The sequence below is a fragment of the Chiloscyllium plagiosum genome, unplaced genomic scaffold (assembly GCF_037043375.1).
Source record: "Chiloscyllium plagiosum isolate Xiang-an unplaced genomic scaffold, Cpla_swu_hap1 HiC_scaffold_37, whole genome shotgun sequence".
NCBI classification, from domain to species: Eukaryota; Metazoa; Chordata; class Chondrichthyes; order Orectolobiformes; family Hemiscylliidae; genus Chiloscyllium; species Chiloscyllium plagiosum.
In genome coordinates, this window is record NW_028270175.1 from 39713651 (window position 1) to 39733913 (window position 20263).

The 20263-nt window shown below is 45.5% G+C and overlaps 2 protein-coding genes across 9 annotated transcripts in view; one reads left to right on the forward strand and one right to left on the reverse strand.

Annotated features, from left to right (window-relative positions):
- LOC122540197 (endothelin-converting enzyme 1-like) overlaps nucleotides 1-959 on the reverse strand; it is a 334937-nt gene extending 333978 nt beyond the window's left edge. The window contains exon 1 of the mRNA XM_043675566.2: nucleotides 752-959. Coding sequence (XP_043531501.2) covers nucleotides 752-784 — 33 coding nt within the window. The 5' untranslated portion in view covers nucleotides 785-959. The remainder of the gene's footprint in view (nucleotides 1-751) is intronic.
- Nucleotides 1-11485, forward strand: part of LOC148139798 (uncharacterized) — a 57304-nt gene extending 45819 nt beyond the window's left edge. For 4 of the 8 annotated variants that reach the window (XR_015753496.1, XR_015753495.1, XR_015753494.1 and 1 more), the window contains 2 exons: nucleotides 764-880; nucleotides 10662-11485. Coding sequence is in view for 1 of the 8 variants with exons in the window: in XM_087980627.1 (XP_087836753.1) it covers nucleotides 764-880; nucleotides 10662-10862 (318 nt within the window). In the remaining 7 variants the exon portion in view is untranslated. The remainder of the gene's footprint in view (nucleotides 1-763; nucleotides 881-10661) is intronic. The other 4 variants (XR_015753498.1, XR_015753497.1, XR_015753499.1 and 1 more) reach the window with 1 other exon arrangement.
- Nucleotides 11486-20263: the final 8778 nt, after the last annotated feature.

A 20263-nucleotide genomic window follows, 5' to 3' on the forward strand; every position in this document is an offset into this window, starting at 1 on the left:
GATGACTGGATTGAAGTCTCTTTGTGAATTGTCTTTTGCAGACTGTACCAAGGGCAGAGAAAACAGAACAAAATGTTCTTACACCCTCCCTTGTGTACTGCTGAGGCTTTGCAAATGTTTGTTTCCTCATCCATCAGTTCCTTGGTTAAATCGGCTGAACCATGCCGACAGGCAGTCTCCTCATATCAACCTGTGACAAACGTCAACTTGCACTCGGATGTTGCACAGAAATGACATCCTTTGCATTGATCATGGGTGGAGGAAGTCTTTATCGCTTTACCTTTCCGTTGGTGTTAGCCCCCCTGTGGTTGGGTTCAGTGTTCTGTGCAGCGGTGTGTTATCTGTCAAACCCCTGCCCAATGTGCCAGCTCCTCACTTTCCACAGATTGCCTTGTCACCTGCTTCCCAGCTCACTGTACCGTCTTACAACATGGATCATTTCAAATAAAAACAGCCACTGTCATTTTATCGAAGAGATCAGAGCTGTCACTTACCATGCAATGACTCCATTGTAACTGCAAACAGCAGAACCCTCTTGGCTAGTGTTATTTAGATTGCTGTACAGGGCAGTGCCTCTCTCTCCTACTCCTTTAGCTCTCTCTTCTTCCCCCCCCCCCCCCCCCCCATCCCAACACTCTGCACCGATACGGACACAAACTGCATTCTTGCATTCATTTGCTGCTGGCTTTGACTTTGCACTCTTGGAAAAGAAGCGCACTTCAGTCTTGCAAAGCAATTAAATGCCTCTTACCGTTCCTCCCAGGTCACGCAGAGCCACATTCATGGTGAGGAAGGCAGCTCTCTCAGTCCTCGGTCCTGTGGGTTGTTCAGTCAACACTCAAATCTGGAGAACACATGGACGCACTCACTGGGAAACAAGGCATGGTTTGCAGAGATAGTGTTGCAGACACACTGTGCAGTAGCCTGTCCATCTGTGTGTGTGTGTGTGTGTGTGTGTCCTTGCCAGATAGTAAATCTAAAAACAAGTCTATTCCATCGCCAGTTTGCAGATAGCAGTCCCGAGAGGTTTTATTCCTGTCCCCAGTCAATTTTCAGGAGGAGAGGGCGAATCCACAGGCTTCACTGACATCTGGTGCTGCAAGGTGGTACTGTACCCTCATCTCCTCGCGACTGGTCCCCTGTCAAACATCTACAGCTTCTGGTACAGAGCTTGCCAATTTGTACCTTTAATCATGATTTGGAGGTGCCTATTTTGGACTGGGGTGGACAAAGTTAAAAATCACACAACACCAGGTTATAGTCAACAGGTTTATTTGGAAGCTAGTGCTATTACCCAGTGTTGGACTATAACCCAATGTTGGACTATAACCCAGTGTTGTGTGATTTTTAACTTTAATAAAGTAATGGAGGCTGGAGAGAGATGGTCGAGGGACAAGTACCTTCAAAGAAATGTTGTCAACTCCATAACAATCCATATTGCACAGTATTGATCCTTTATCCCAAACCCAATCCCCATCCACAGGTTTCTCCGTGAAGCAGAGAGGGATTAAAAATTCAGTGGGAGAAGTTAACCCCTTACTTACCTGTATATGATTTCTGATGCATTTTATTTTCTGTTTAAAATCGTAGTCATAGAGTCATCCAGCACAGAAACAGACCCTTTGGTCCAATCACACCAAGCTGAACATCATCCCAAACTGAACTCTTGCTACCTGCCTGCTCCTGGCCCATATCCCTCCGAACCTTTCCTATCCATGTCCTTATCCAAATGCCTTTTAGATGTTGTAACTGTCCCTATATCCATTACTTCCTCAGGAACTTCATTCCACCCACAAACCACCCTCTGACTAAAAACGCTGCCTCTTCTGTTTTTTTAAAATTTCTCTCCTCTCACCTTAAAAATGTAACCCCTAGTCTTGAAATCCTCCATTCTAGGGAAAAGACAATTGCCATTAACTCTATCTATACCCCTCATTATGTTATAAACTTCCATAAGGTCACTTCTCAGCCTCTCAGCCTCTTAGGTTTTGAAGCAAAGCTATTAACATTATTTCCATAGCAACATAGCTTCCTTCTGAATTTGTCAAGACGGATTCAGGCTTTGAGTTAAGCTATCTGTTTTGCTATTGATTCAGCTAAATAGAACAAGCAAATGGAATGTGGATGAGATTTTAAGGATTGATTCATGTGGATTCTAGTGCATTAGAATCTGCTATAGTCTACTCTGAGTGTGAATTGGGATTGACCTGCAGAAATGGGTGGCACGGTGGGCGGCACGGTGGCACAGTGGTTAGCACTGCTGCCTCACAGCGCCAGAGACCCGGGTTCAATTCCCGACTCAGGCGACTGACTGTGTGGAGTTTGCACGTTCTCCCCGTGTCTGCGTGGGTTTCCTCCGGGTGCTCTGGTTTCCTCCCACAGTCCAAAAGATGTGCAGGTCAGGTGAATTGGCTATGCTAAATTGCCCTTAGTGTTAGGTAATAAGGGGTAAATGTAGGGGTATGGGTGGGTTGCGCTTCGGCGGGTCGGTGTGGACTTGTTGGGCCGAAGGGCCTGTTTCCACACTGTAAGTAATCTAATCTAATCTAATCTAAAATAATCCACTTGTCTCTGACTGACATGACTATTCTCTCCCCCTCCCCTTGTATCATCTGCGTCCAGTTATTGACCTAAATAAAAACTGAGAGAACTGTAGATGCTGTAAATCAGAAACAAAAATAGAAATTGCTGGAAAAGCTCAGCAGGTCTGGCAGCATCTGTGGAGAGAAATTAGAGTTAGGGTTTCAGGTTGAATGACCCTTCCTCAGAACTGAGAAAGGGCCACTCGACCCACGACGATAACTCTGATTTCTCTCCAGTTATATTCTGTTCCTTCCCTTTCAGCCTCCACTCAAGGGGCTATTTAGAGGCACTAACACCTCATGTTCCCATGGGAATGGGATCAGGAGCATTATTGACAGGATCACCAAGTTCCCAATTCATAAACTGGATGAGGAATCTCACACAGAGATGGTCAGATTGATAGATTAAAGAGACACCCGCTCACACATTCAACAACTGGAGGCCTAGGGATGAGTTGGGAAAATGAGCAGGGCACAGGTTGATGGAATTGAAAATGCTCAATGCATCTTGGGAGAAGCCTGTGACTTTGGTGATGGTCGCTAAAGTTCTCCACCATGGGGGCTGGAGGATCAGCCCCTCACCTTTTCATTCAGCACTTTACAAAATTCCAGACTCAACATTAAGGCCAAGAATTCCAACCCACGAATGTTGTCCTTTTTGTTCTGTACCTGTGATTTTTAAAATTTCAGTCAGAACTGTTCACTAACATGCTAGTCACACTCACACTGGCCCAATTAATCGATTCTTTCCTTTAACCAGAACCACTCCTCTTGCCTATTCTTTCATGATATTTTCTGCCCGTCAACTTATCCATCACCTTCCTTTACATTCCAACTCCCTTCCTCTTTTCAATAGCATCAAACCAATCATATTTCCACCTTCCTTCGTTCTGAGGAAGGGTCCCATTGCTGAGAAATTCTATCTCTGTCTCCAGAGATGCTGCCAGACTTGCTGCATTTCTCCAACTCCCTCCGCAACAGCATTGGGGGGGTCTACCTGCAGTGATTTAAGAAGGCAGCTCACCACCACTTTCTCAAGGGGTAGTTAAAGATGGGCAATAAATACTGACCAGGGCAACGATGCCCACATGCCTAAAATGAATTAAAACTAAAGCAGCTCTCTTTCTTTGTTCATCTCACATCACTCCTGGGTCTGGTTAAGACTTGAGATTGATTGTGATGATTTTTCAATCACCCCAGTGCGGTTGTTAAAACCAAAGAAACGGAGAAACCAAACTGGATGGATTGTGGTCTTGTAGTTATTAGCCTAGTGTTTGGAACAATTTCAGCCAGGTGGCCGTCATAGAATATGAGTTCCCTGATTGGGGCTGTTAACCTGATCCAATCTGGAACCCTGGGGGACAGACAGGGTTCAGTGTTGGGGCCGCAACTGTTCACGTTATATATTAATGATCTGGATGAAGGGACTGAGGGCATTCTAGCGAAGTTTGCCGATGAAACAAAGTTAGGTGGACAGGCAGGTAGTACTGAGGAGGTGGGGAGGCCGCAGAAGGATCGAGACAGTTTGGGAGAGTGGTCCAGGAAATGGCTGATGGAATTCAATGTGAGATAAAATGCGAGGTCTTGCACATTGGAAAAAAGAATACAAGCATGGACTACTTTCTAAACGGTGAGAAAATTCATAAAGCCAAAGTACAAAGGGATCTGGGAGTGCTAGTTGAGGATTCTCTAAAGGTAAACATGCAGGTTGAGTCTGTGATTAAGAAAGCGAATGCAATGTTGTCATTTATCTCAAGAGGGTTGGAATATAAAAGCACCGTTGTGCTACTGAGACTTTATAAAGCTCTGGTTAGGCCCCATTTGGAATACTGTGTCCAGTTTTGGTCCCCACACCTCAGGAGGGACATACTGGCACTGGAGCGTGTCCAGCGGAGATTCACACGGATGATCCCTGGAATGGTAGATCTAACATACGAGGAACGGCTGAGGATCCTGGGATTGTATTCATTGGAGTTTAGAAGATTAAGGGGAGATCTGATAGAAACTTACAAGATAATACATGGCTTGGAAAGGGTGGACGCTAGGAAATTGTTTCCGTTAGGCGAGGAGACTAGGACCGTGGACACAGCCTTAGAATTAGAGGGGGTAAATTCAGAACAGAAATGCGGAGACATTTCTTCAGCCAGAGAGTGGTGGGCCTGTGGAATTCATTGCCGTGGAGTGCAGTGGAGGCTGGGACGCTAAATAGCTTCAAGGCCGAGATTGATAAATTCTTGATGTCACAAGGAATTAAGGGCTACGGGGAGAATGCGGGTCAGTGGAGTTGAAATGCCCACCAGGGCCTCAGTGGAATGCTGTTTGGAGGTTGGTGTGGGCTCAATGGTCTGTTTCCACACTGCAGGAATTCTATGATTCTATGTAAGGTGTAATGGACAGACTGCAGATTGTAACCAATATTGGACTTGATGAATCTGACAAATTGTTCCAAGTCAAACTTTAGGGATAGAAGGGGAGATTGGTTAAACTTAGCTAATGGTAAGCAATCTTTTTCACTCAGTGATCAATCCATTGGAGCCTCTGAGGAACACGACAAAAAAAATCCTTAGAAATATTTTAAAATAGGAGTGTTTGGGCACAGCAGAGAGGAAATGTGCTGGATTAGTTGAGACGTAGTGAGAGATTGTGTGGTCCCTGTATCTGAACGAGACACTTAGGCTTTGCGTCTTTGTTGCTGAAAGGTGGTTGTGTCAGTTAACAGAATGACTGATATGGGCCCGATGTGTTCCAATAGTACTTTCTGCTCTGGCTGGGATGAATAGAGCACCTCCTCACCCTGGATTGGACACAATGTTCCATTTCAGGTTTATTGTAATTTGCTTTTGTTTTTTTTTAAAGTTTAGGATCCTGTGGATGTAAGTTAGTTCGCTGAGCTGGAAGGTTTGTTCCCAGACGTTCCATCACCACGACTAGGTAACATCGTTGGTGAGAGTCTCCGGTGAAGTCATGATGGTGAAACATCTGAAAACAACCCTTCCAGCTCAGTGAGCTAACTTACACACATACCATCCACCTGAGCTGCCAACCTTCTCAAAAATCGCGAGCCCATGGCCCTGTCAGTCGTTAAAACGGCTCTCTCAATCTGCCCTATCATCTTCATTCATCTGTGCCCACCGCGCCCTGCTTCATCCTCCCCTTTACCTTTGGATCCTTTATTTTTAGATTAGATTAGATTCCCTACCGTGTGGAAACAGGCCCTTCGGCCCAACCAGTCCACACTGACCCTCCGAAGAGTAACCACCCAGACCCATTTCCCTCTGACTAGTGCCCCTAACACTACGGGCAATTTAGCATGGCCAATTCACCTGACCTGCACATCTTTGTGACTGTGGGAGGAAACCAGAGCACCCGGAGGAAACCCACGCAGACACGGGGAGAATGTGCAAACTCCCCACAGACAGTTACCCGAGGCTGGAATTGAACCCAGGTCCCTGGTGCTGTGATGCAACAGTGCTAACCACTGAGCCACTGTGCTGCGAATATATATTTTATATTGTCCCTCCTCAATCAGTCATTATAATGTGTCACTTCATACTTCTATGCATTAAATTTCATCTTCATTCCATTTCTGTCCTCTTCTGAATCGGTCTCACTCTTTTCACAATCCTTCCAAGTGTTGAGTCAACAACAGAAATTCAAAGTGTGCCACCCACAACCAAGACCGGCCATTCACGCAGATGAAGCAAAGCAATGATCCTAATAACAGGAAATCCAACCCCACACCTTTCTCGAGTGTTAATATCTCGTCATCTGGACTCTCCGTTTCCAGTTCCTCAGCTAGCCTGACACAGTCAGAACTTCCTCATCTACAAGCCTTGTCTCAGTCAGGCTGGACTTGCAGTCCTGAGTCAGAAGCTGTGCAGGTTAGCCCCCCTCTTAACACAGTGATTCTGAAGCAGGGTCACTGGACCTGAAATATTAACTCTGTTTTTCTCTCTTCCCACGGATGCTGCCAAACCAGCTGAGTTTCTCCAGCAATTTCTGTTTTTGCTTCAGATTTCCAGTATCCACAGTTCTTTGCTTCACTTTCAGTGTTTAACTCACTGCGATATCTCTTCCAGTTTTGCCCACTTTGAAGAGGTTCTGCTCCTCTCTCTGACAGGCAGATTGTACCATACAAAGATCACAGGGTGATTGAACTGAGCGAGGTATACAAAGTTACAGCTGCAAGGAGGGTGTATAAAAGACAGAGCATTGTTAGTCATCTTTGCAGACTTAGAATTGAGGTTTAAAAGTGCAGAATGATTGGAAGAAATGGGGGAATAATATCTACTGAAGAGAGCTCACAAACAGTCGCACTATCCAGCGCCATCTTGAATCTCACGTTCCACCTCAGCACTTCCTGATCATGGAAGGTGTGTCATAACCTGACTGAACAGCTTCATTATTAATCTGCAAATCCTCCTGGTATTGCAATAGCAGGCAGTAAGGAGATTGTCAGCCACAATTCTGTAGTAGTTAGCAACATGTTCCCTTATAAGCCATTCACCATCCTGACTTGGAAATATATCACTGTTCCTTCACTCTCGCTGGGTCAAGATCCTGGATTTCCCTTCTTAACTGCATTGTCTACCGACAGCACATGGACTGAAGCGGTTCAAGAAGGCAGCTCACAACACCTTCTCAAAGGCAACTAGGGATGTGCAATAAACGCTGGCCTAGCAGTGAGGCCCACCACGTTCCTCAAAATAAAATCCGTTCATCTACCGCAGGACATTTTATCAAAGGGCTCTTGGAAACTAAAGCAATTGCATTATTCCTTGTCTACTCTTCCTGTTAATGATGCAAATAAAATCAATAAAGATGGGTCAAGGAAGACTTTTCCTTTCCAAATCCATGCAAATTATTCATTATTAGACATTCCCTTCTCTTTGTTTCTAAACATTTTCATTTTCTCCTTCTGCATTGTGTTTCAATTGGCAGTGGTCACATGGTCAGCATTAGGCTGGCTTCTTTTTAAAAAAATTCTGTATTTTTATTCAATTCAAATTTCTCCATCGGCCATGGGCAGATTTGAACTGATTTCCTCAGATGTTTGTCGGTGACACTACCACACCTATCAACTAATTGGATTACAGTTCCTTGGACATTTTAAGTCGTCTGTCCAAATAATAGTAAACATAGAAACGAGGTGCAGGAGTTGGCCATTCGGCCCTTCAATCCTGTACAACCATTCAATCTGATTATGGGTGATCAAGAAATCTCAGTGTCCCATTCCCACTTCCTCCCCTTGCCCTGATCCCTTTAGCTGCAAGGGCTATGTCTAATTCCCTCTTGAATACATCTAATGACCTGGCCCCAATAGCTTTCTTTAGGAGAGAGTTCCACAGCTACACAACTCTATGAGTGAAGAAATTCTTCCTCATCTCAGTCCTGAATGGCTCACCCCTTATTTTTAGACTGCGACCCCCAGTTCTAGACTTGCCCCAACATCTGGGACATTCTTCTCACATCTAGCCTGTCCAGTCTCATCAAGATTTCATTTGCTCCTATCAGATTCCCCCCTCATATTTTAAATTCCAATGAGTTCAAGCCCAACCGATCCAGTCTTTAGAGTCATACAGTCAGAGATTCCTACAGCATGGACACAGGCCTTTGGCCCAAACGGGTCCATGCCAACCAAAATGTCCATCAACACTAACCCCATTTCTTGCACTTGGCCCATATCCTTCTAAACCTTTTCTATCCATGTATTTGTCCAAATGCTTTTTTAATGTGCCCACCTCAACCACTTCCGCTGCCAGCTCATTCCATGTGCTTACCATCCTCTTCATAAAAAAGTTGCCCCTCAGGTTCACTTTTATTCTTTCCCCTCTCACCTTAAACTGATGCCCTCCAGTCTGTGATTCCCCAACCCTGGGAAAAAGACTGAGTACTTTTACCTTATCTACACCTCTCATGAGCTTATACATTTCTATAAGATACCCTGCAGTCTCCTATGCTGTAAAGAAAAACGTTCTAGTTTGTCTAAACTCTCCCTATAACTCAGACAGTTCAGTCCTGACAACATCCTTGTAAATTTCTTCCGCACTCTTTCCAGTTTAATAACCTCCTTCCTGTAGCAAGGTGACCGAAACTGAACACAATTCTCCAAGTGCAGCCTCACCAACGTCCTGTACAACTGCAATATACCTTCCCAACTTCTATACTCAATGCCCTGACTGATAAAGGCCAGTGTGTCAAAAGCCTTCTTCACTGCCCTATCTACCTGTGACTCCACTTTCAGAGAACCATGCACCTAAACTCCAAGTCCCTCTGTTCCACTACACTCCTTAAAGCCCTACCATTCACTATAACACTCCTACCTTGATTTGAATTTTCAAAATGCAAGAACTCACACTTATCTATATTAAACTCAATTTACCATTTCTCAGCCCACTTCCCCAGCTGATCAAGGTCCTGCTGCAATTTCTGACAACCTTCCTCCCTGTCCATGATACCACCTATTTTGGTGTTATCTGCAAATGCACTAATCATGCCTTGTACATTCTCATTCAAATCCTTAATATATACGTATAACATAACAAACAGAAATGGGCGCAGCACCAATCCCTGAAGCACTCCACTAGTCACAGGCCTCCAGTCCGACAAGCGTCCTTCTGCTGTTGCCTCCTGCTCTCTACTGTCAAGCCAATTGTGTATCCGATTTGCTAGCTCCCCCTGGATTCCAGGCGATCTAACCTTCCAGAACAGCCTACCATGTGGAACCTTATCAAGGGCCTTACTGAAATCCATATAGACCACGTCAACCGCCCTGTCCTCGTCAACCTTCCTGGTCACTTCATCAAAGAACTCTAATAATTTGTGAGGCACGATCTCTGAAAACACACAACGCCAAGCTGACTATTCCTAATCCAACCCTGTCTTTCCAAATGCATATGTATCTTATAATCTTCTCATGTAACTTACCCACCACGGATGTCAGGCTTACCGGTCTACAGTTCCCAGGTTTTTCTTTGCAGCTCTTCTTGAATAAGGATGCAATATTCACTACCCTCTAGTCTTCCTGGACCTCACCTCTGACTAATGATGGTGCAAAACTATCAGCCAGTGCCTCCGCAATTTCTTCTCTGGTCTCTTGCAGGGTTCTTGATTATGTCTGGTCAGGAGCAGGAGGTTTATCCACCTACATACGTTATAATATGTCCAACATCTCCTCTACTGTGATATGGACTTTCTTCACATGTCAGTCCTGTCAATCTGGGAATCTTTCTAATGAACCTTCGCTGAACTCCCCCAGTAAAAAAAGGTCCTTCCTCAGACTAGGAGACCAAAACTGCACACTATGCTCAAGGTGTGGCCTCATCAAGGTCCTGTATAACTGCAGCAAGACATCCTTACTCCTGTACTCAAATCCTCTCACTATGAAGACAAGCGTGCCATTAGCTTTCCTCATGACACCATTCACACATCAGGTCTCTGTCTATCCTCTGGAAGTCCACCTTTTACTAATGAATTATCACATGTGCGTAATGTAAACGTCTCTCCAGGTCTAAAGTCAGGAGTTCAGGAGAGGTGACCACCTGGCGATCTGCCTGAGGTATAGCTGCTGTTCTCCCTCTCTGTCAGCCTCAGGAAATCACAGTATCAGCCAAACATCGAGCCCCTGAACCCGTGAGAACCACTGTTCCCACTCGGAGGTCACCTTCATCTCAAACCTTGAGATGGGGCTCACAATAAGAAAACATTTGTATGATGTGCTGCTCTGGACTCTTTTAAAATTTCTGCATTTAATCATACAGACAGGCAGTTATTTCCTTTATGTTTAGTACTTAATGGTTTAATTTACAAGATTTAGCATTTCTCATTGTGTTGTTTTATTCTCAAGTACACATATTCTCATCTCATGTTCATGTGAACTATCTTCCTGTTAAATACTGAATGAGATGAAATATTTAATATTATTTAATTGTTATGGCATTATCACTGCCTGTGATTGTTATCCAGTGACCCTATTTCTGTGCAATTTATTTAATAATATGCTCCCGGGTAAGTTCCGGTTTCCGTTGCTAATTGCTCGATTTGGTTTCTTTCCTTGTGCCCCTCTTTGTTCTTCTTTAGCCCTCATTTGAATTTACGGGGTCGCATTTCACACAACCAATGTTACAGAAGGTCACCCCTCAGCAACAATACACTGGGGACAACTTCAATGAGACGATTGGGACCCTTCAGCCCCGCTGGGATAGGAGGATCCTGCTCTCAAGAGCTGCTGGCCAAACTGATTCATTGGCAGCACCCAGCAACAGCGCCAGGACGTGGTAGAGGATGCTGCTGGAACTGCAAGGGCTCTCCGAAAAGCCAACATGGTCGACGTACATTGGGAGCTTTAGGCACTGGGAAGGCTCAGCAAACCCGAGGGAGTTTGGGAGACAGGAGGGAGGTGAAGGGGCGAGGACAACAGTGGAGTCACCATGAGGGGTTACCATGTTTGAGGGAATGAGTGAGCGCCCTATTATCATTTACAGAGGAACCTCAATTATCTGATATTCAATTATCTGAACATCGGATTATCTGGCAAGATCGTAAGGTCCTGATGCTCGGCTAAACGATGTTATCTGGCATTCCGTTAACCAGAATTTGATTAACCGAACGAAATACTGCCTGCCCATGTCATTCTCAGATAATCAAGGCTCCTCTGTATTTTGGTCTGAAGGAACACCTGAGACCTAGTGGAATGAGGGAACTGATGGTAATTATATTACGAAAGAGTTCATTGGGTTTGAATTGATTGTATAATTATGAGGAGCTGGTAATCAATGGAGTGCGAATTTTATGTAGTGTAGTTAATTGGAATAAAGCTCATATAAAAGTTGAATTCTGTTTAAATGCACTTGTCTTTTGGAGGACAGCATGATCCACGGGGCAAAAGGCACTTACCTCCCACATTTCCAGCTTTCCATCAAGATTGGGATAAAACAACTTCCTCTGTTCCCACCATCTGCTGCATTATGGCAACCAAGACAGATTTAGACCTTTAATCGTCCAATTAGGGTCTCAAGCGACCTCAGCTCCATTAGATTGGTTGATGCATCACCTTGGGGGCACAGTTCAAGGATGGGCAGAAAGGCATTAGGGTACATTTGTGCTTTACTACACTCCCCCATACCCCTGCAAAAGTTCAAAATGGCAGCTGATCCTGGGCTGTCAGCTCTGAGCGGTTTTCTTTGCCTTTTTTTCCCTCTTCTCTTTTCACTTTCCTTGGCCTGAGCTTGGATGGCATCGGTGGCGGTGAGAGCCTGGGGCACTGACCTTGAGCCAGGCCCAGGGTGTGCACTTCGGGTGGGCCCAACGCAGAGGAGAGAGAGAGAGAGCGAGAAAGCGAGAGAGAGAGAGAGAGAGAGAGAGAGAGACCCTGTTTATTTTTCTGGAGCAAACACAAGGCCTGGAATCGGCAGCTGCCATACCGGCAGTGCGGTGTCAGTGAGGCAGGAACACCGGCAAAAGCTCGGCAACTTCGATGTGGGTTGTGTCCGGTGTAGACGGCGGTGACGCTGGAGCAGAGGGATGGTGGCACAAGCGTCATTGATGGTGATAAGCTGCTCAGGACCAGCAGGCATTCTTCAAGCCAAATCCTTTTTTTTCCCCATATTCGTAAATTATTCAAAATGGCGCTATATTGTGGTGACAAATGAAAGCTTTTCACTATATTTTATTGTATTCTTATTGCAAAATACACATGAAATAAAATCAAAAAGAAAGAAAATAAACATGTCCGCCAAGGGGTTGCCAACACCCCCCCCCCCTCACCGACCCCCCCCCCACATTAGAGCAAGCCCCATTCCTCACCCTCCGTTGTTCTTCAATATCTTCACTTGTCGATCTGGTCTCGCTGGTGATCAGTTTCTTCCTGACGTTTGGCAGATTATGTTTTTCCTGTTGCCCACTGTTTGAAATGTTTACACATTGCTTGTCAAAAATGGTGGCCACTTTATTTTCTGAGTTCTATTTTAAGTTCTAATACAGAACGTCACGATCAGCGTTCCCCCGAGCTGTTACCAGCTGAAGCTGATGGAGCCTGTGTGACTTAGTTATTGTTCCCCAGAAATGCTGGGCGGTATGTTTCTGTGTGCAGAGCTCCCACTGCGGGAGACGTGCATCACTCAATCTATCTTCCTGATTTCCCCATTCTTTCTCAGGGCACCTGGCGATGTTGAAATGTTGGACCGATCACCCACACACACACAGACAGACACACAAATACAAACACAGACACACAAACACATACACACACAGACACACAAACACACACACATAAACACACAAACAGACACACACACACAAACACAAACACACACACAAACATACACACAGGCACACAAACACACACAGACACACAAACACAAACACACAGACAGACAGACAGACACACACACACACAGTTCCTTCCTAACCTGCAATCTTCTTCCTGACCTCTCCGCCCCCACCCCCACCACCACTCCGGCCTATCACCCTCACCTTAACCTCCTTCCATCTATCACATTCCCAACGCCCCTCCCCCAAGTCCCTCCTCCCTACCTTTTATCTTAGCCTGCTTGGCACACCCTCCTCATTCCTGAAGAAGGGCTCATGCCCGAAACGTCGTTTCTCCTGCTCCTTGGATTCTGCCTGACCTGCTGCGCTTTTCCAGCAACACATTTTCAGCTCAGACAGACATGCACACACACACACACACACACACACACGCAGTTACAACAACAGCCTTGGCTCAGTTAATGACACTTTCACCTCTGGGCCATGATGTAACTGAGTTCAGGCCCCACTGCAGAAACTGAACCCAACAATTTAAGCATCAAGTGCGTGGAGGTACTGTGGGAGCACTGCACTATTGGAGGTGCTGTCTTTCAGGTGCGATGTTAAACTTTATTAATCTGTGGAGGTAAAAGATCCTTCACAATACCATTTGAAGAATGTTCTTGCCAGTGTTCAATATCTATTCCTTAACCACCTTAAATAAAAAGCAGACAGAGGACCATTTTGGCTTTGTCAGACTGCAAAATGGCTAATAGCAAACAGCTCGATAGTTTTTCTGATTCAAATCCTGGCCAAGAAACTTCCAGTCATTGGATCCAATTATTCTACTTGCCTGCCCTTGTAACCTTTAAATCTGTCTTTGTTCAATAATTCAATTTTGAAAATCATAATGAGATGTTTCCATCACCATTTCATACAGTGCACTCCGACCTGGACAAATTACCCTGTGAAGAAAATTACTATTTCCTTTGTATGGTTTTGTACTTTAAGTTGGTGTGCATGGGATCAAACCTTCAGAAATGGTTTCAAAACTCTCAGTTCCTGCAGCTTCTCTCCAATCTCTGATGCCCCTCCTCCCTCAGCGGAAATCCTGGCAAGAAAAGCTAAACTGCAAATCTCAGGGCCTCCATGTTGTATAGGTCTTACATCAGAGTTCAGTTTAGCCTCATTGCTAATCAATATCTTTCAATTCCTACATCAGCACTAACTCAACAAGGAGTCTTAAGACTCTGGGCTTGTGCACTCACAATTTGAGATGATGTACCACTTTCAAATCTTGCATTTGCTTGTGATTCTGAGAAATCAAACAATTATTTCGGATTCCCTTGACCCATATGTGACCCTGTGGTACCACTTTCCATAGGTATGTCAGGAATAAAAGAATGACTCGAGTAGGATTAGGGCCAGTCAAGGTCAGTAGTGGGACATTGTGCGTGGGGCCCGAAGAGATAGGTGGGCGGCACGGTGGCACAGTGGTTAGCACTGCTGCCTCACAGCGCCAGAGACCCGGGTTCAATCCAACCTCAGGCGACTGACTGTGTGGAGTTTGCACATTCTCCCTGTTTCTGCTTGGGTTTCCTCCGGGTGCTCCGGTTTCCTCCCACAGTCCAAAAGATGTGCAGGTCAGGTGAATTGGCCATGCTAAATTGCCCGTAGTGTTAGTAAGAAGGGGTAAACGTAGGGGTATGGGTGGGTTTCGCTTCGGCGGGTGGGTGTGGACTTGTTGGGCCGAAGGGCCTGTTTCCACACTGTAAGTAATCTAATCTAATCTAATCTAATAGGAGAGGCGCCGAATAAATATTTTTCGTCTGTATTCATAGTGGAAAAAGGCAATGTTGTGGAGGAGAATACTGAGATACAAGCTGTTAGACTAGATGGGATTGAGGTTCATAAGGAGAAGGTGTTAGCAATTCTGCAAAGTGTGAAAATAGTTAAGTCCCTGGGCCGGATGGGATTTATACTAGGATTCTCTAGGAAACTAGGGAGGAGATTGCAGAGCGTTTGGCTTTGATCTTTATGTCATCATTGTCTATAGGAATAGTGCCAGAAGTCTGGAGGATAGCAAATATTATCCCCTTGTTCAAGAAGGGCAGTAGAGACAACCCTGGGAATTACAGACCAGTGAGCCTTACTTCGGTTGTGGGTAAAATGTTGGAAAAGGTTATAAGAGATAGGATTTATAATCATCTTCAAAGAAATAATTTGATTCGGGATAGTAAACATGGTTTTGTGAAGGGTAGGTTGTGAGTTCTTTGAGGTAGATGAGGGTAAAGCAGTTGATGTGGTAAATATGGATTTCAGTAAAGCCTTTGATAAGATTCCTATGGTAGAAAATACAGAGGCATGGGATTGAAGGTGATTTGTCAGTTTGGATCAGAAATTGACTAGCTGAAAGAAGACAGAGGCTGGTGGTTGTTGGGAAATGTTTATCTTGGAGTTCAGTTATTAGTGGTGAACCGCAAATATTTTGGGGCCACTGTTGTTTCTCATTTTTACAAATGACCTGGATAAGTGTGTAGGAGGATGGGTTAGTAAATTTGAGGATGACACAAAAATGACCTGGATAAGTGTGTAGGAGGATGGGTTAGTAAATTTGAGGATGACACAAAGGTTGGTGGAGCTATAGACAGTGCAGAAGGATGTTGCAGGTTCCAGAGGGACATAGATAAGCTGCAGGGCTGGGCTGAGAGGTGCCAAATGGTGTGGAAAACTGTGAGGTGATTCATTTTGGAAGGAGTAACTGAAATACAGAGTACCGGATTAATGGTAAGATTCTAGGTAGTGTGGATCTCGGTGTCCATATACATAGATCCCTGAAAGTTGCCACCGAGATTGATAGGGTTGTTAAACAGGCATATGGTGTGTTAGCTTTAATTGAGAGAGGGATTGAGTTTCGGAGCCATGAGGTCATGCTGTAGCTGTACAAAACTCTGGCGTGACCGCACTTGGATTATTGCATGCAGTTCTGGTCACTGTATTATAGGAAGGATGTAGAAGTGTTGGAAAGGGTTCAGAGGAGATTTACTGGGAGGTTGCCTGGTAATGGAGGAAAGGTCTTATGAGGAATGGCTGAGGGACTTGAAGCTGTTTTCATTAGAGAGATGAAGGTTGAGAGCTGAAAATGTGTTGTTGGAAAAGCGCAGCAGGTCAGGCAGCATCCAAGGAGCAGGAGAATTGACGTTTCGGGCATAAGCCCTTCTTCAGGAATGAGGAAAGTGTGTCCAGCAGGCTAAGATAAAAGGTAGGGAGGAGGGACTTGGGGAGGGGCTTTGGAAATGCCTGTTCCTTGGATGCTGCCTGACCTGCTGCGCTTTTCCAGCAACACATTTTCAGCTCTGATCTCCAGCATGTGCAGCCCTCACTTTCTCTCAAAAATGAAGGTTGAGAGGTGACTTAATAGAGACATATAAGATGTTCAGAGGATTAGATAGAGTGGACAATGAGAGCCTTTTTCCTTGGATGGTGATGCTTAGCATGAGGAGAGATAGCTTTAAAAAGAGGGGTGATAAGATACAGGACAGATGTCAGAGGTAGGTTCTTTACTCAGAATAGTAGGGGCCTGGAAGTGTTGGCTGCAACAGTCGTAGACTCACCAACTTTAAGGGCATTGGATAAACATATGGATGGTAATGGAATAGTGCAGATGAGGTGGGCTTTAGATCGGTTTCACATCAGGTTGCTGTAATGTTGAGGGCCATAAGGCCTATACTGTGCTGGAAGGTTTTATGTTCTATGTTCTATGCCCCCCTTGTTTGAAACGGTGAGCTGGTTTAATCTGAACTGGTCTGCTCGCATGGTGTATGGATGACCAGCAGATGGCAGCATTTGAGCAGCGGACAATAGAGATCTGTTTCCTGATGCTGGAGCTCAATGTCCGAAGAGGCAGGACACTGAAGGTGACATACTGCTTTGTAAAAATCCTCACTAACACAGAAATAGTGGAATATTCAAATCCTTGAAGCTGTTCTGCTAGCAATGGCCGACTAGTCCCTCAGTTTCATTTATCTATATCCCTTCCTAACACAAGCCTCACCATTCTTGTCTTGATGATCCTCATCATCTACAGTCTTGGGGGGAGCTCATTTCCAATCAGAGGCTACCCTGAGGATGAGGAAAATAACAAAATAAATAGCAGTACGTGGAAATAGGGCGGCCATTTTGAAGTCTGCAATTCGGCCAGTCTGTGTCATTCCCAAGGTTTTGTCAGACCCAGAGCAGATTGGTTGGGGTCTGAGAGGGATGGAGGAGCTGACTTTGGGATGTTTGGAGCTGGTATGTACAGACAAGGGAAAGAGACTTCCTGCACCTGATTTTCAGGTTTCAGTTGAGGGCAAGTTGTTATGAGGCATCCAAGAGAGGGGCCTTGTTTGTTAGCCCCACACAGTAAGGAAATAACAAATGGGCTAATTGATGGGCCTGACAGCACAGGACTGCTGGGTCCAGAGATGTGTGAAAATCTGCAGAATGTCCTTTCCCCCTCCATCCTAGACATCCACATCTCAAGAGTGGGGCAGCGTCAGCCCCAACTGAGCTGCAGATACCAAAGAGCACCAGGCAGGAGCAGAGATGCCCAGACACTTTGTACCAGGGCATTTAAGGCAGGGCGTTCCAGTTAATGGCCAACAGTAAGGGGACAGCGGGCTATGACTGTCAACCTGACAGCTCAAGATATCCAACTGGGTAGCAATCCACTTGACTTTGTCACAAGAGGCATAAGATGTTTGTTACCTCTGGGACACCCGCACCAATCAACCACACCGCCCCGTGGCCCAACATTTCAACTCCCTCTCCCACTCTGCCGAGGACATGGAGGTCCTGGGCCTCCTTCACTGCCGCTCCCTCACCACCAAATGCCTGGAGGAAGAACGCCTCATCTTCCGCCTCGGAACACTTCAACCCAGGGCATCAATGTGGACTTCAACAGTTTCCTCATTTCCCCTTCCCCCCACCTCACCCTCATTCCAAACTTCCAGCTCAGCACTGTCCCCATGACTTGTCCGGAGTTGTCCGACCTGCCTATCTCCTTTTCCACCTATCCACTCCACCCTCTGTACCCTGACCTATCACCTTCATCCCCTCCCCCACTCGCCCATTGTACTCTATGCTACTTGCTTCCCACCCCCACCCTCCTCTAGCTTATCTCTCCACGCTCCAGGCTCTCTGCCTTTATTCCTGATGAAGGGCTTTTGCCCGAAACGTCGATTTTGAATCTCCTTGGATGCTGCCTGAACTGCTGTGCTCTTCCAGCACCACTAATCCAGAATCTGGTTTCCAGCATCTGCAGTCATTGTTTTTACCTCTGGGAATGAGGAGAGGGATGAGAATTGTGCAAACTGACAGCCTGCATCACTGCAGAGAGGTGCACCTTGGGAAGGAAGCTGCCATCTTGAACAGCCGCAATCCTTCAAGCACATGTACGCACCCAGCGCCATTGTGGGGGGAGTTCGAGAGATTGGAGTCAGTGACACTGATTGTTACAATCTGTACCAGGTCAGGAAGTGAAGACTAGTACGATGTGAAGGATGACACAGGTATGAACAAGTTCAAGTTATTGGGAGAGATACATGAAGCAGGGGCTATTCTCCCAGAAAGACACATTATTAGGGAGACAGAGAAAACTCAAATACTTTTTTTCAGGTTATCTAATGTGAAATTCTTTTCAACAGCTGCAGGGTCAGTAATAGGAGAGACAGATCGCAGGGTCAGTAACTGGGGACAGAGATCGAAGGGTCAGTAACGGGAGAGACAGATCGAAGGGTCAGTAACTGGAGAGACAGATCCAAGGGTCAGTAGCGGGAGATACAGATTGAAGGATCGGTAACTGGAGGCACAGATCGACGGGTCAGTAACTGGAGATACTGATCGAAGGGTCAGGAGTTGGTGAGTCAGATCGAAGGGTCAGTAACTGGAGAGACTGATCGCAGGGTCAGTAACTGGAGAGACTGATCGAAGGGTCAGTAATTGGAGAGACTGATCGAAGGGTCTGTAACTGGAAATACTGATCGAAGGGTCAGTAACAGGAGATAATGATCGAAGGGTCAGTAACTGGAGATAATGATCGAAGGGTCAGTAACTGGAGATAATGATCGAAGGGTCAGTAACTGGAGAGACAGATCGAAAGGTCAGTCAATGGAGATACTGATCGTAGGTTCAGTCAATGGAGAGACAGATCGAAGGGTCTGTAACTGGAGATAATGATCGAAGGGTCAGTCAATGGAGAGACAGATCGAAGGGTCAGTAACAGGAGATAATGATCGAAGGGTCAGTAACTGGAGATAATGATCGAAGGGTCAGTCAATGGAGAGACAGATCGAAGGGTCAGTAACTGGAAACAGTAACTTGGGACACTGATCGAAGGGTAGTAAAAGGAGACATTGATCGAAGGGTCTGTAACTGGAGACAGATCTCGAAGGGTCAGTAAGTGGAGAGACTGATCGAAGGGTCAGTAAGTGGAGATATTGATCAAAGGGTAAATAACTGGAGATACTGACCAATGGTCAATAACTGGAGACCCTGATGGAAGGGTCAGTAACTGGAGAGACAGATCAAAGGGTCAGCAATTGGTGAGACAGATCCAAGGGTCAGCAATTGGTGAGACAGATCCAAGGGTCAGTAACTGGAGATATAGATTGAAGGGTCAGTAACTGGAGATACTGATTGAAAGATCAGTAACTCGAGAGACAGATCGAAGGGTCAGGAACTGGAGATACTGATCGAAGGGTCAGTAACTGAAGAGACTGATCAAAGGGTCAGTAACTGAAGATACTGATCGCAGGGTCAGTAAGAGGAGATACTGTTTGAAAGGTCAGTAACTGGAGATAATGAAGGCAGGGTCAGTTGCTGGAGATATTGATCGAAGGGTCAGTAACTGGAGATACTGATTGAAGGATCAGTAACTGGAGGCATTGATCGAAGGTCAGTAAATGGAGGGACAGATTGAAGGGTCAGTAACTGGAAATATTGATCAGAAAGTCAGTACCTGGAGATACTGATCGAAGGTTCAGCAATTGGTGAGACTGATCGAAGGGTCAGTAACTGGAGAGACTGATCAAAGGGTCAGTAACTGGAGATAATGATCGAAGGGTCAGTAACTAGAGAAACTGATCGAAGGGTCAGTAACTGGAGATACTGATCGAAGGGTCAGTAACTAGAGAAACTGATCGAATGGTCAGTAACTGGAGGTAATGATCGAAGGGTCGGTAACTGGAAGCATTGATCGAAGTCAGTAAATGGAGAGACAGATGGAAGGGTCAGTAACTGGAGATACTGATCGAAGGGCTAGGAACTGGACATACTGATCGAAGGGTCAGTATCTGGAGATAATGATCACAGGGTCAGCAATTGGTGAGACAGATCGAAGGGTCAGTAACTGGAGATAATGATCGAACGGTCAGTCAATGGAGAGACAGATC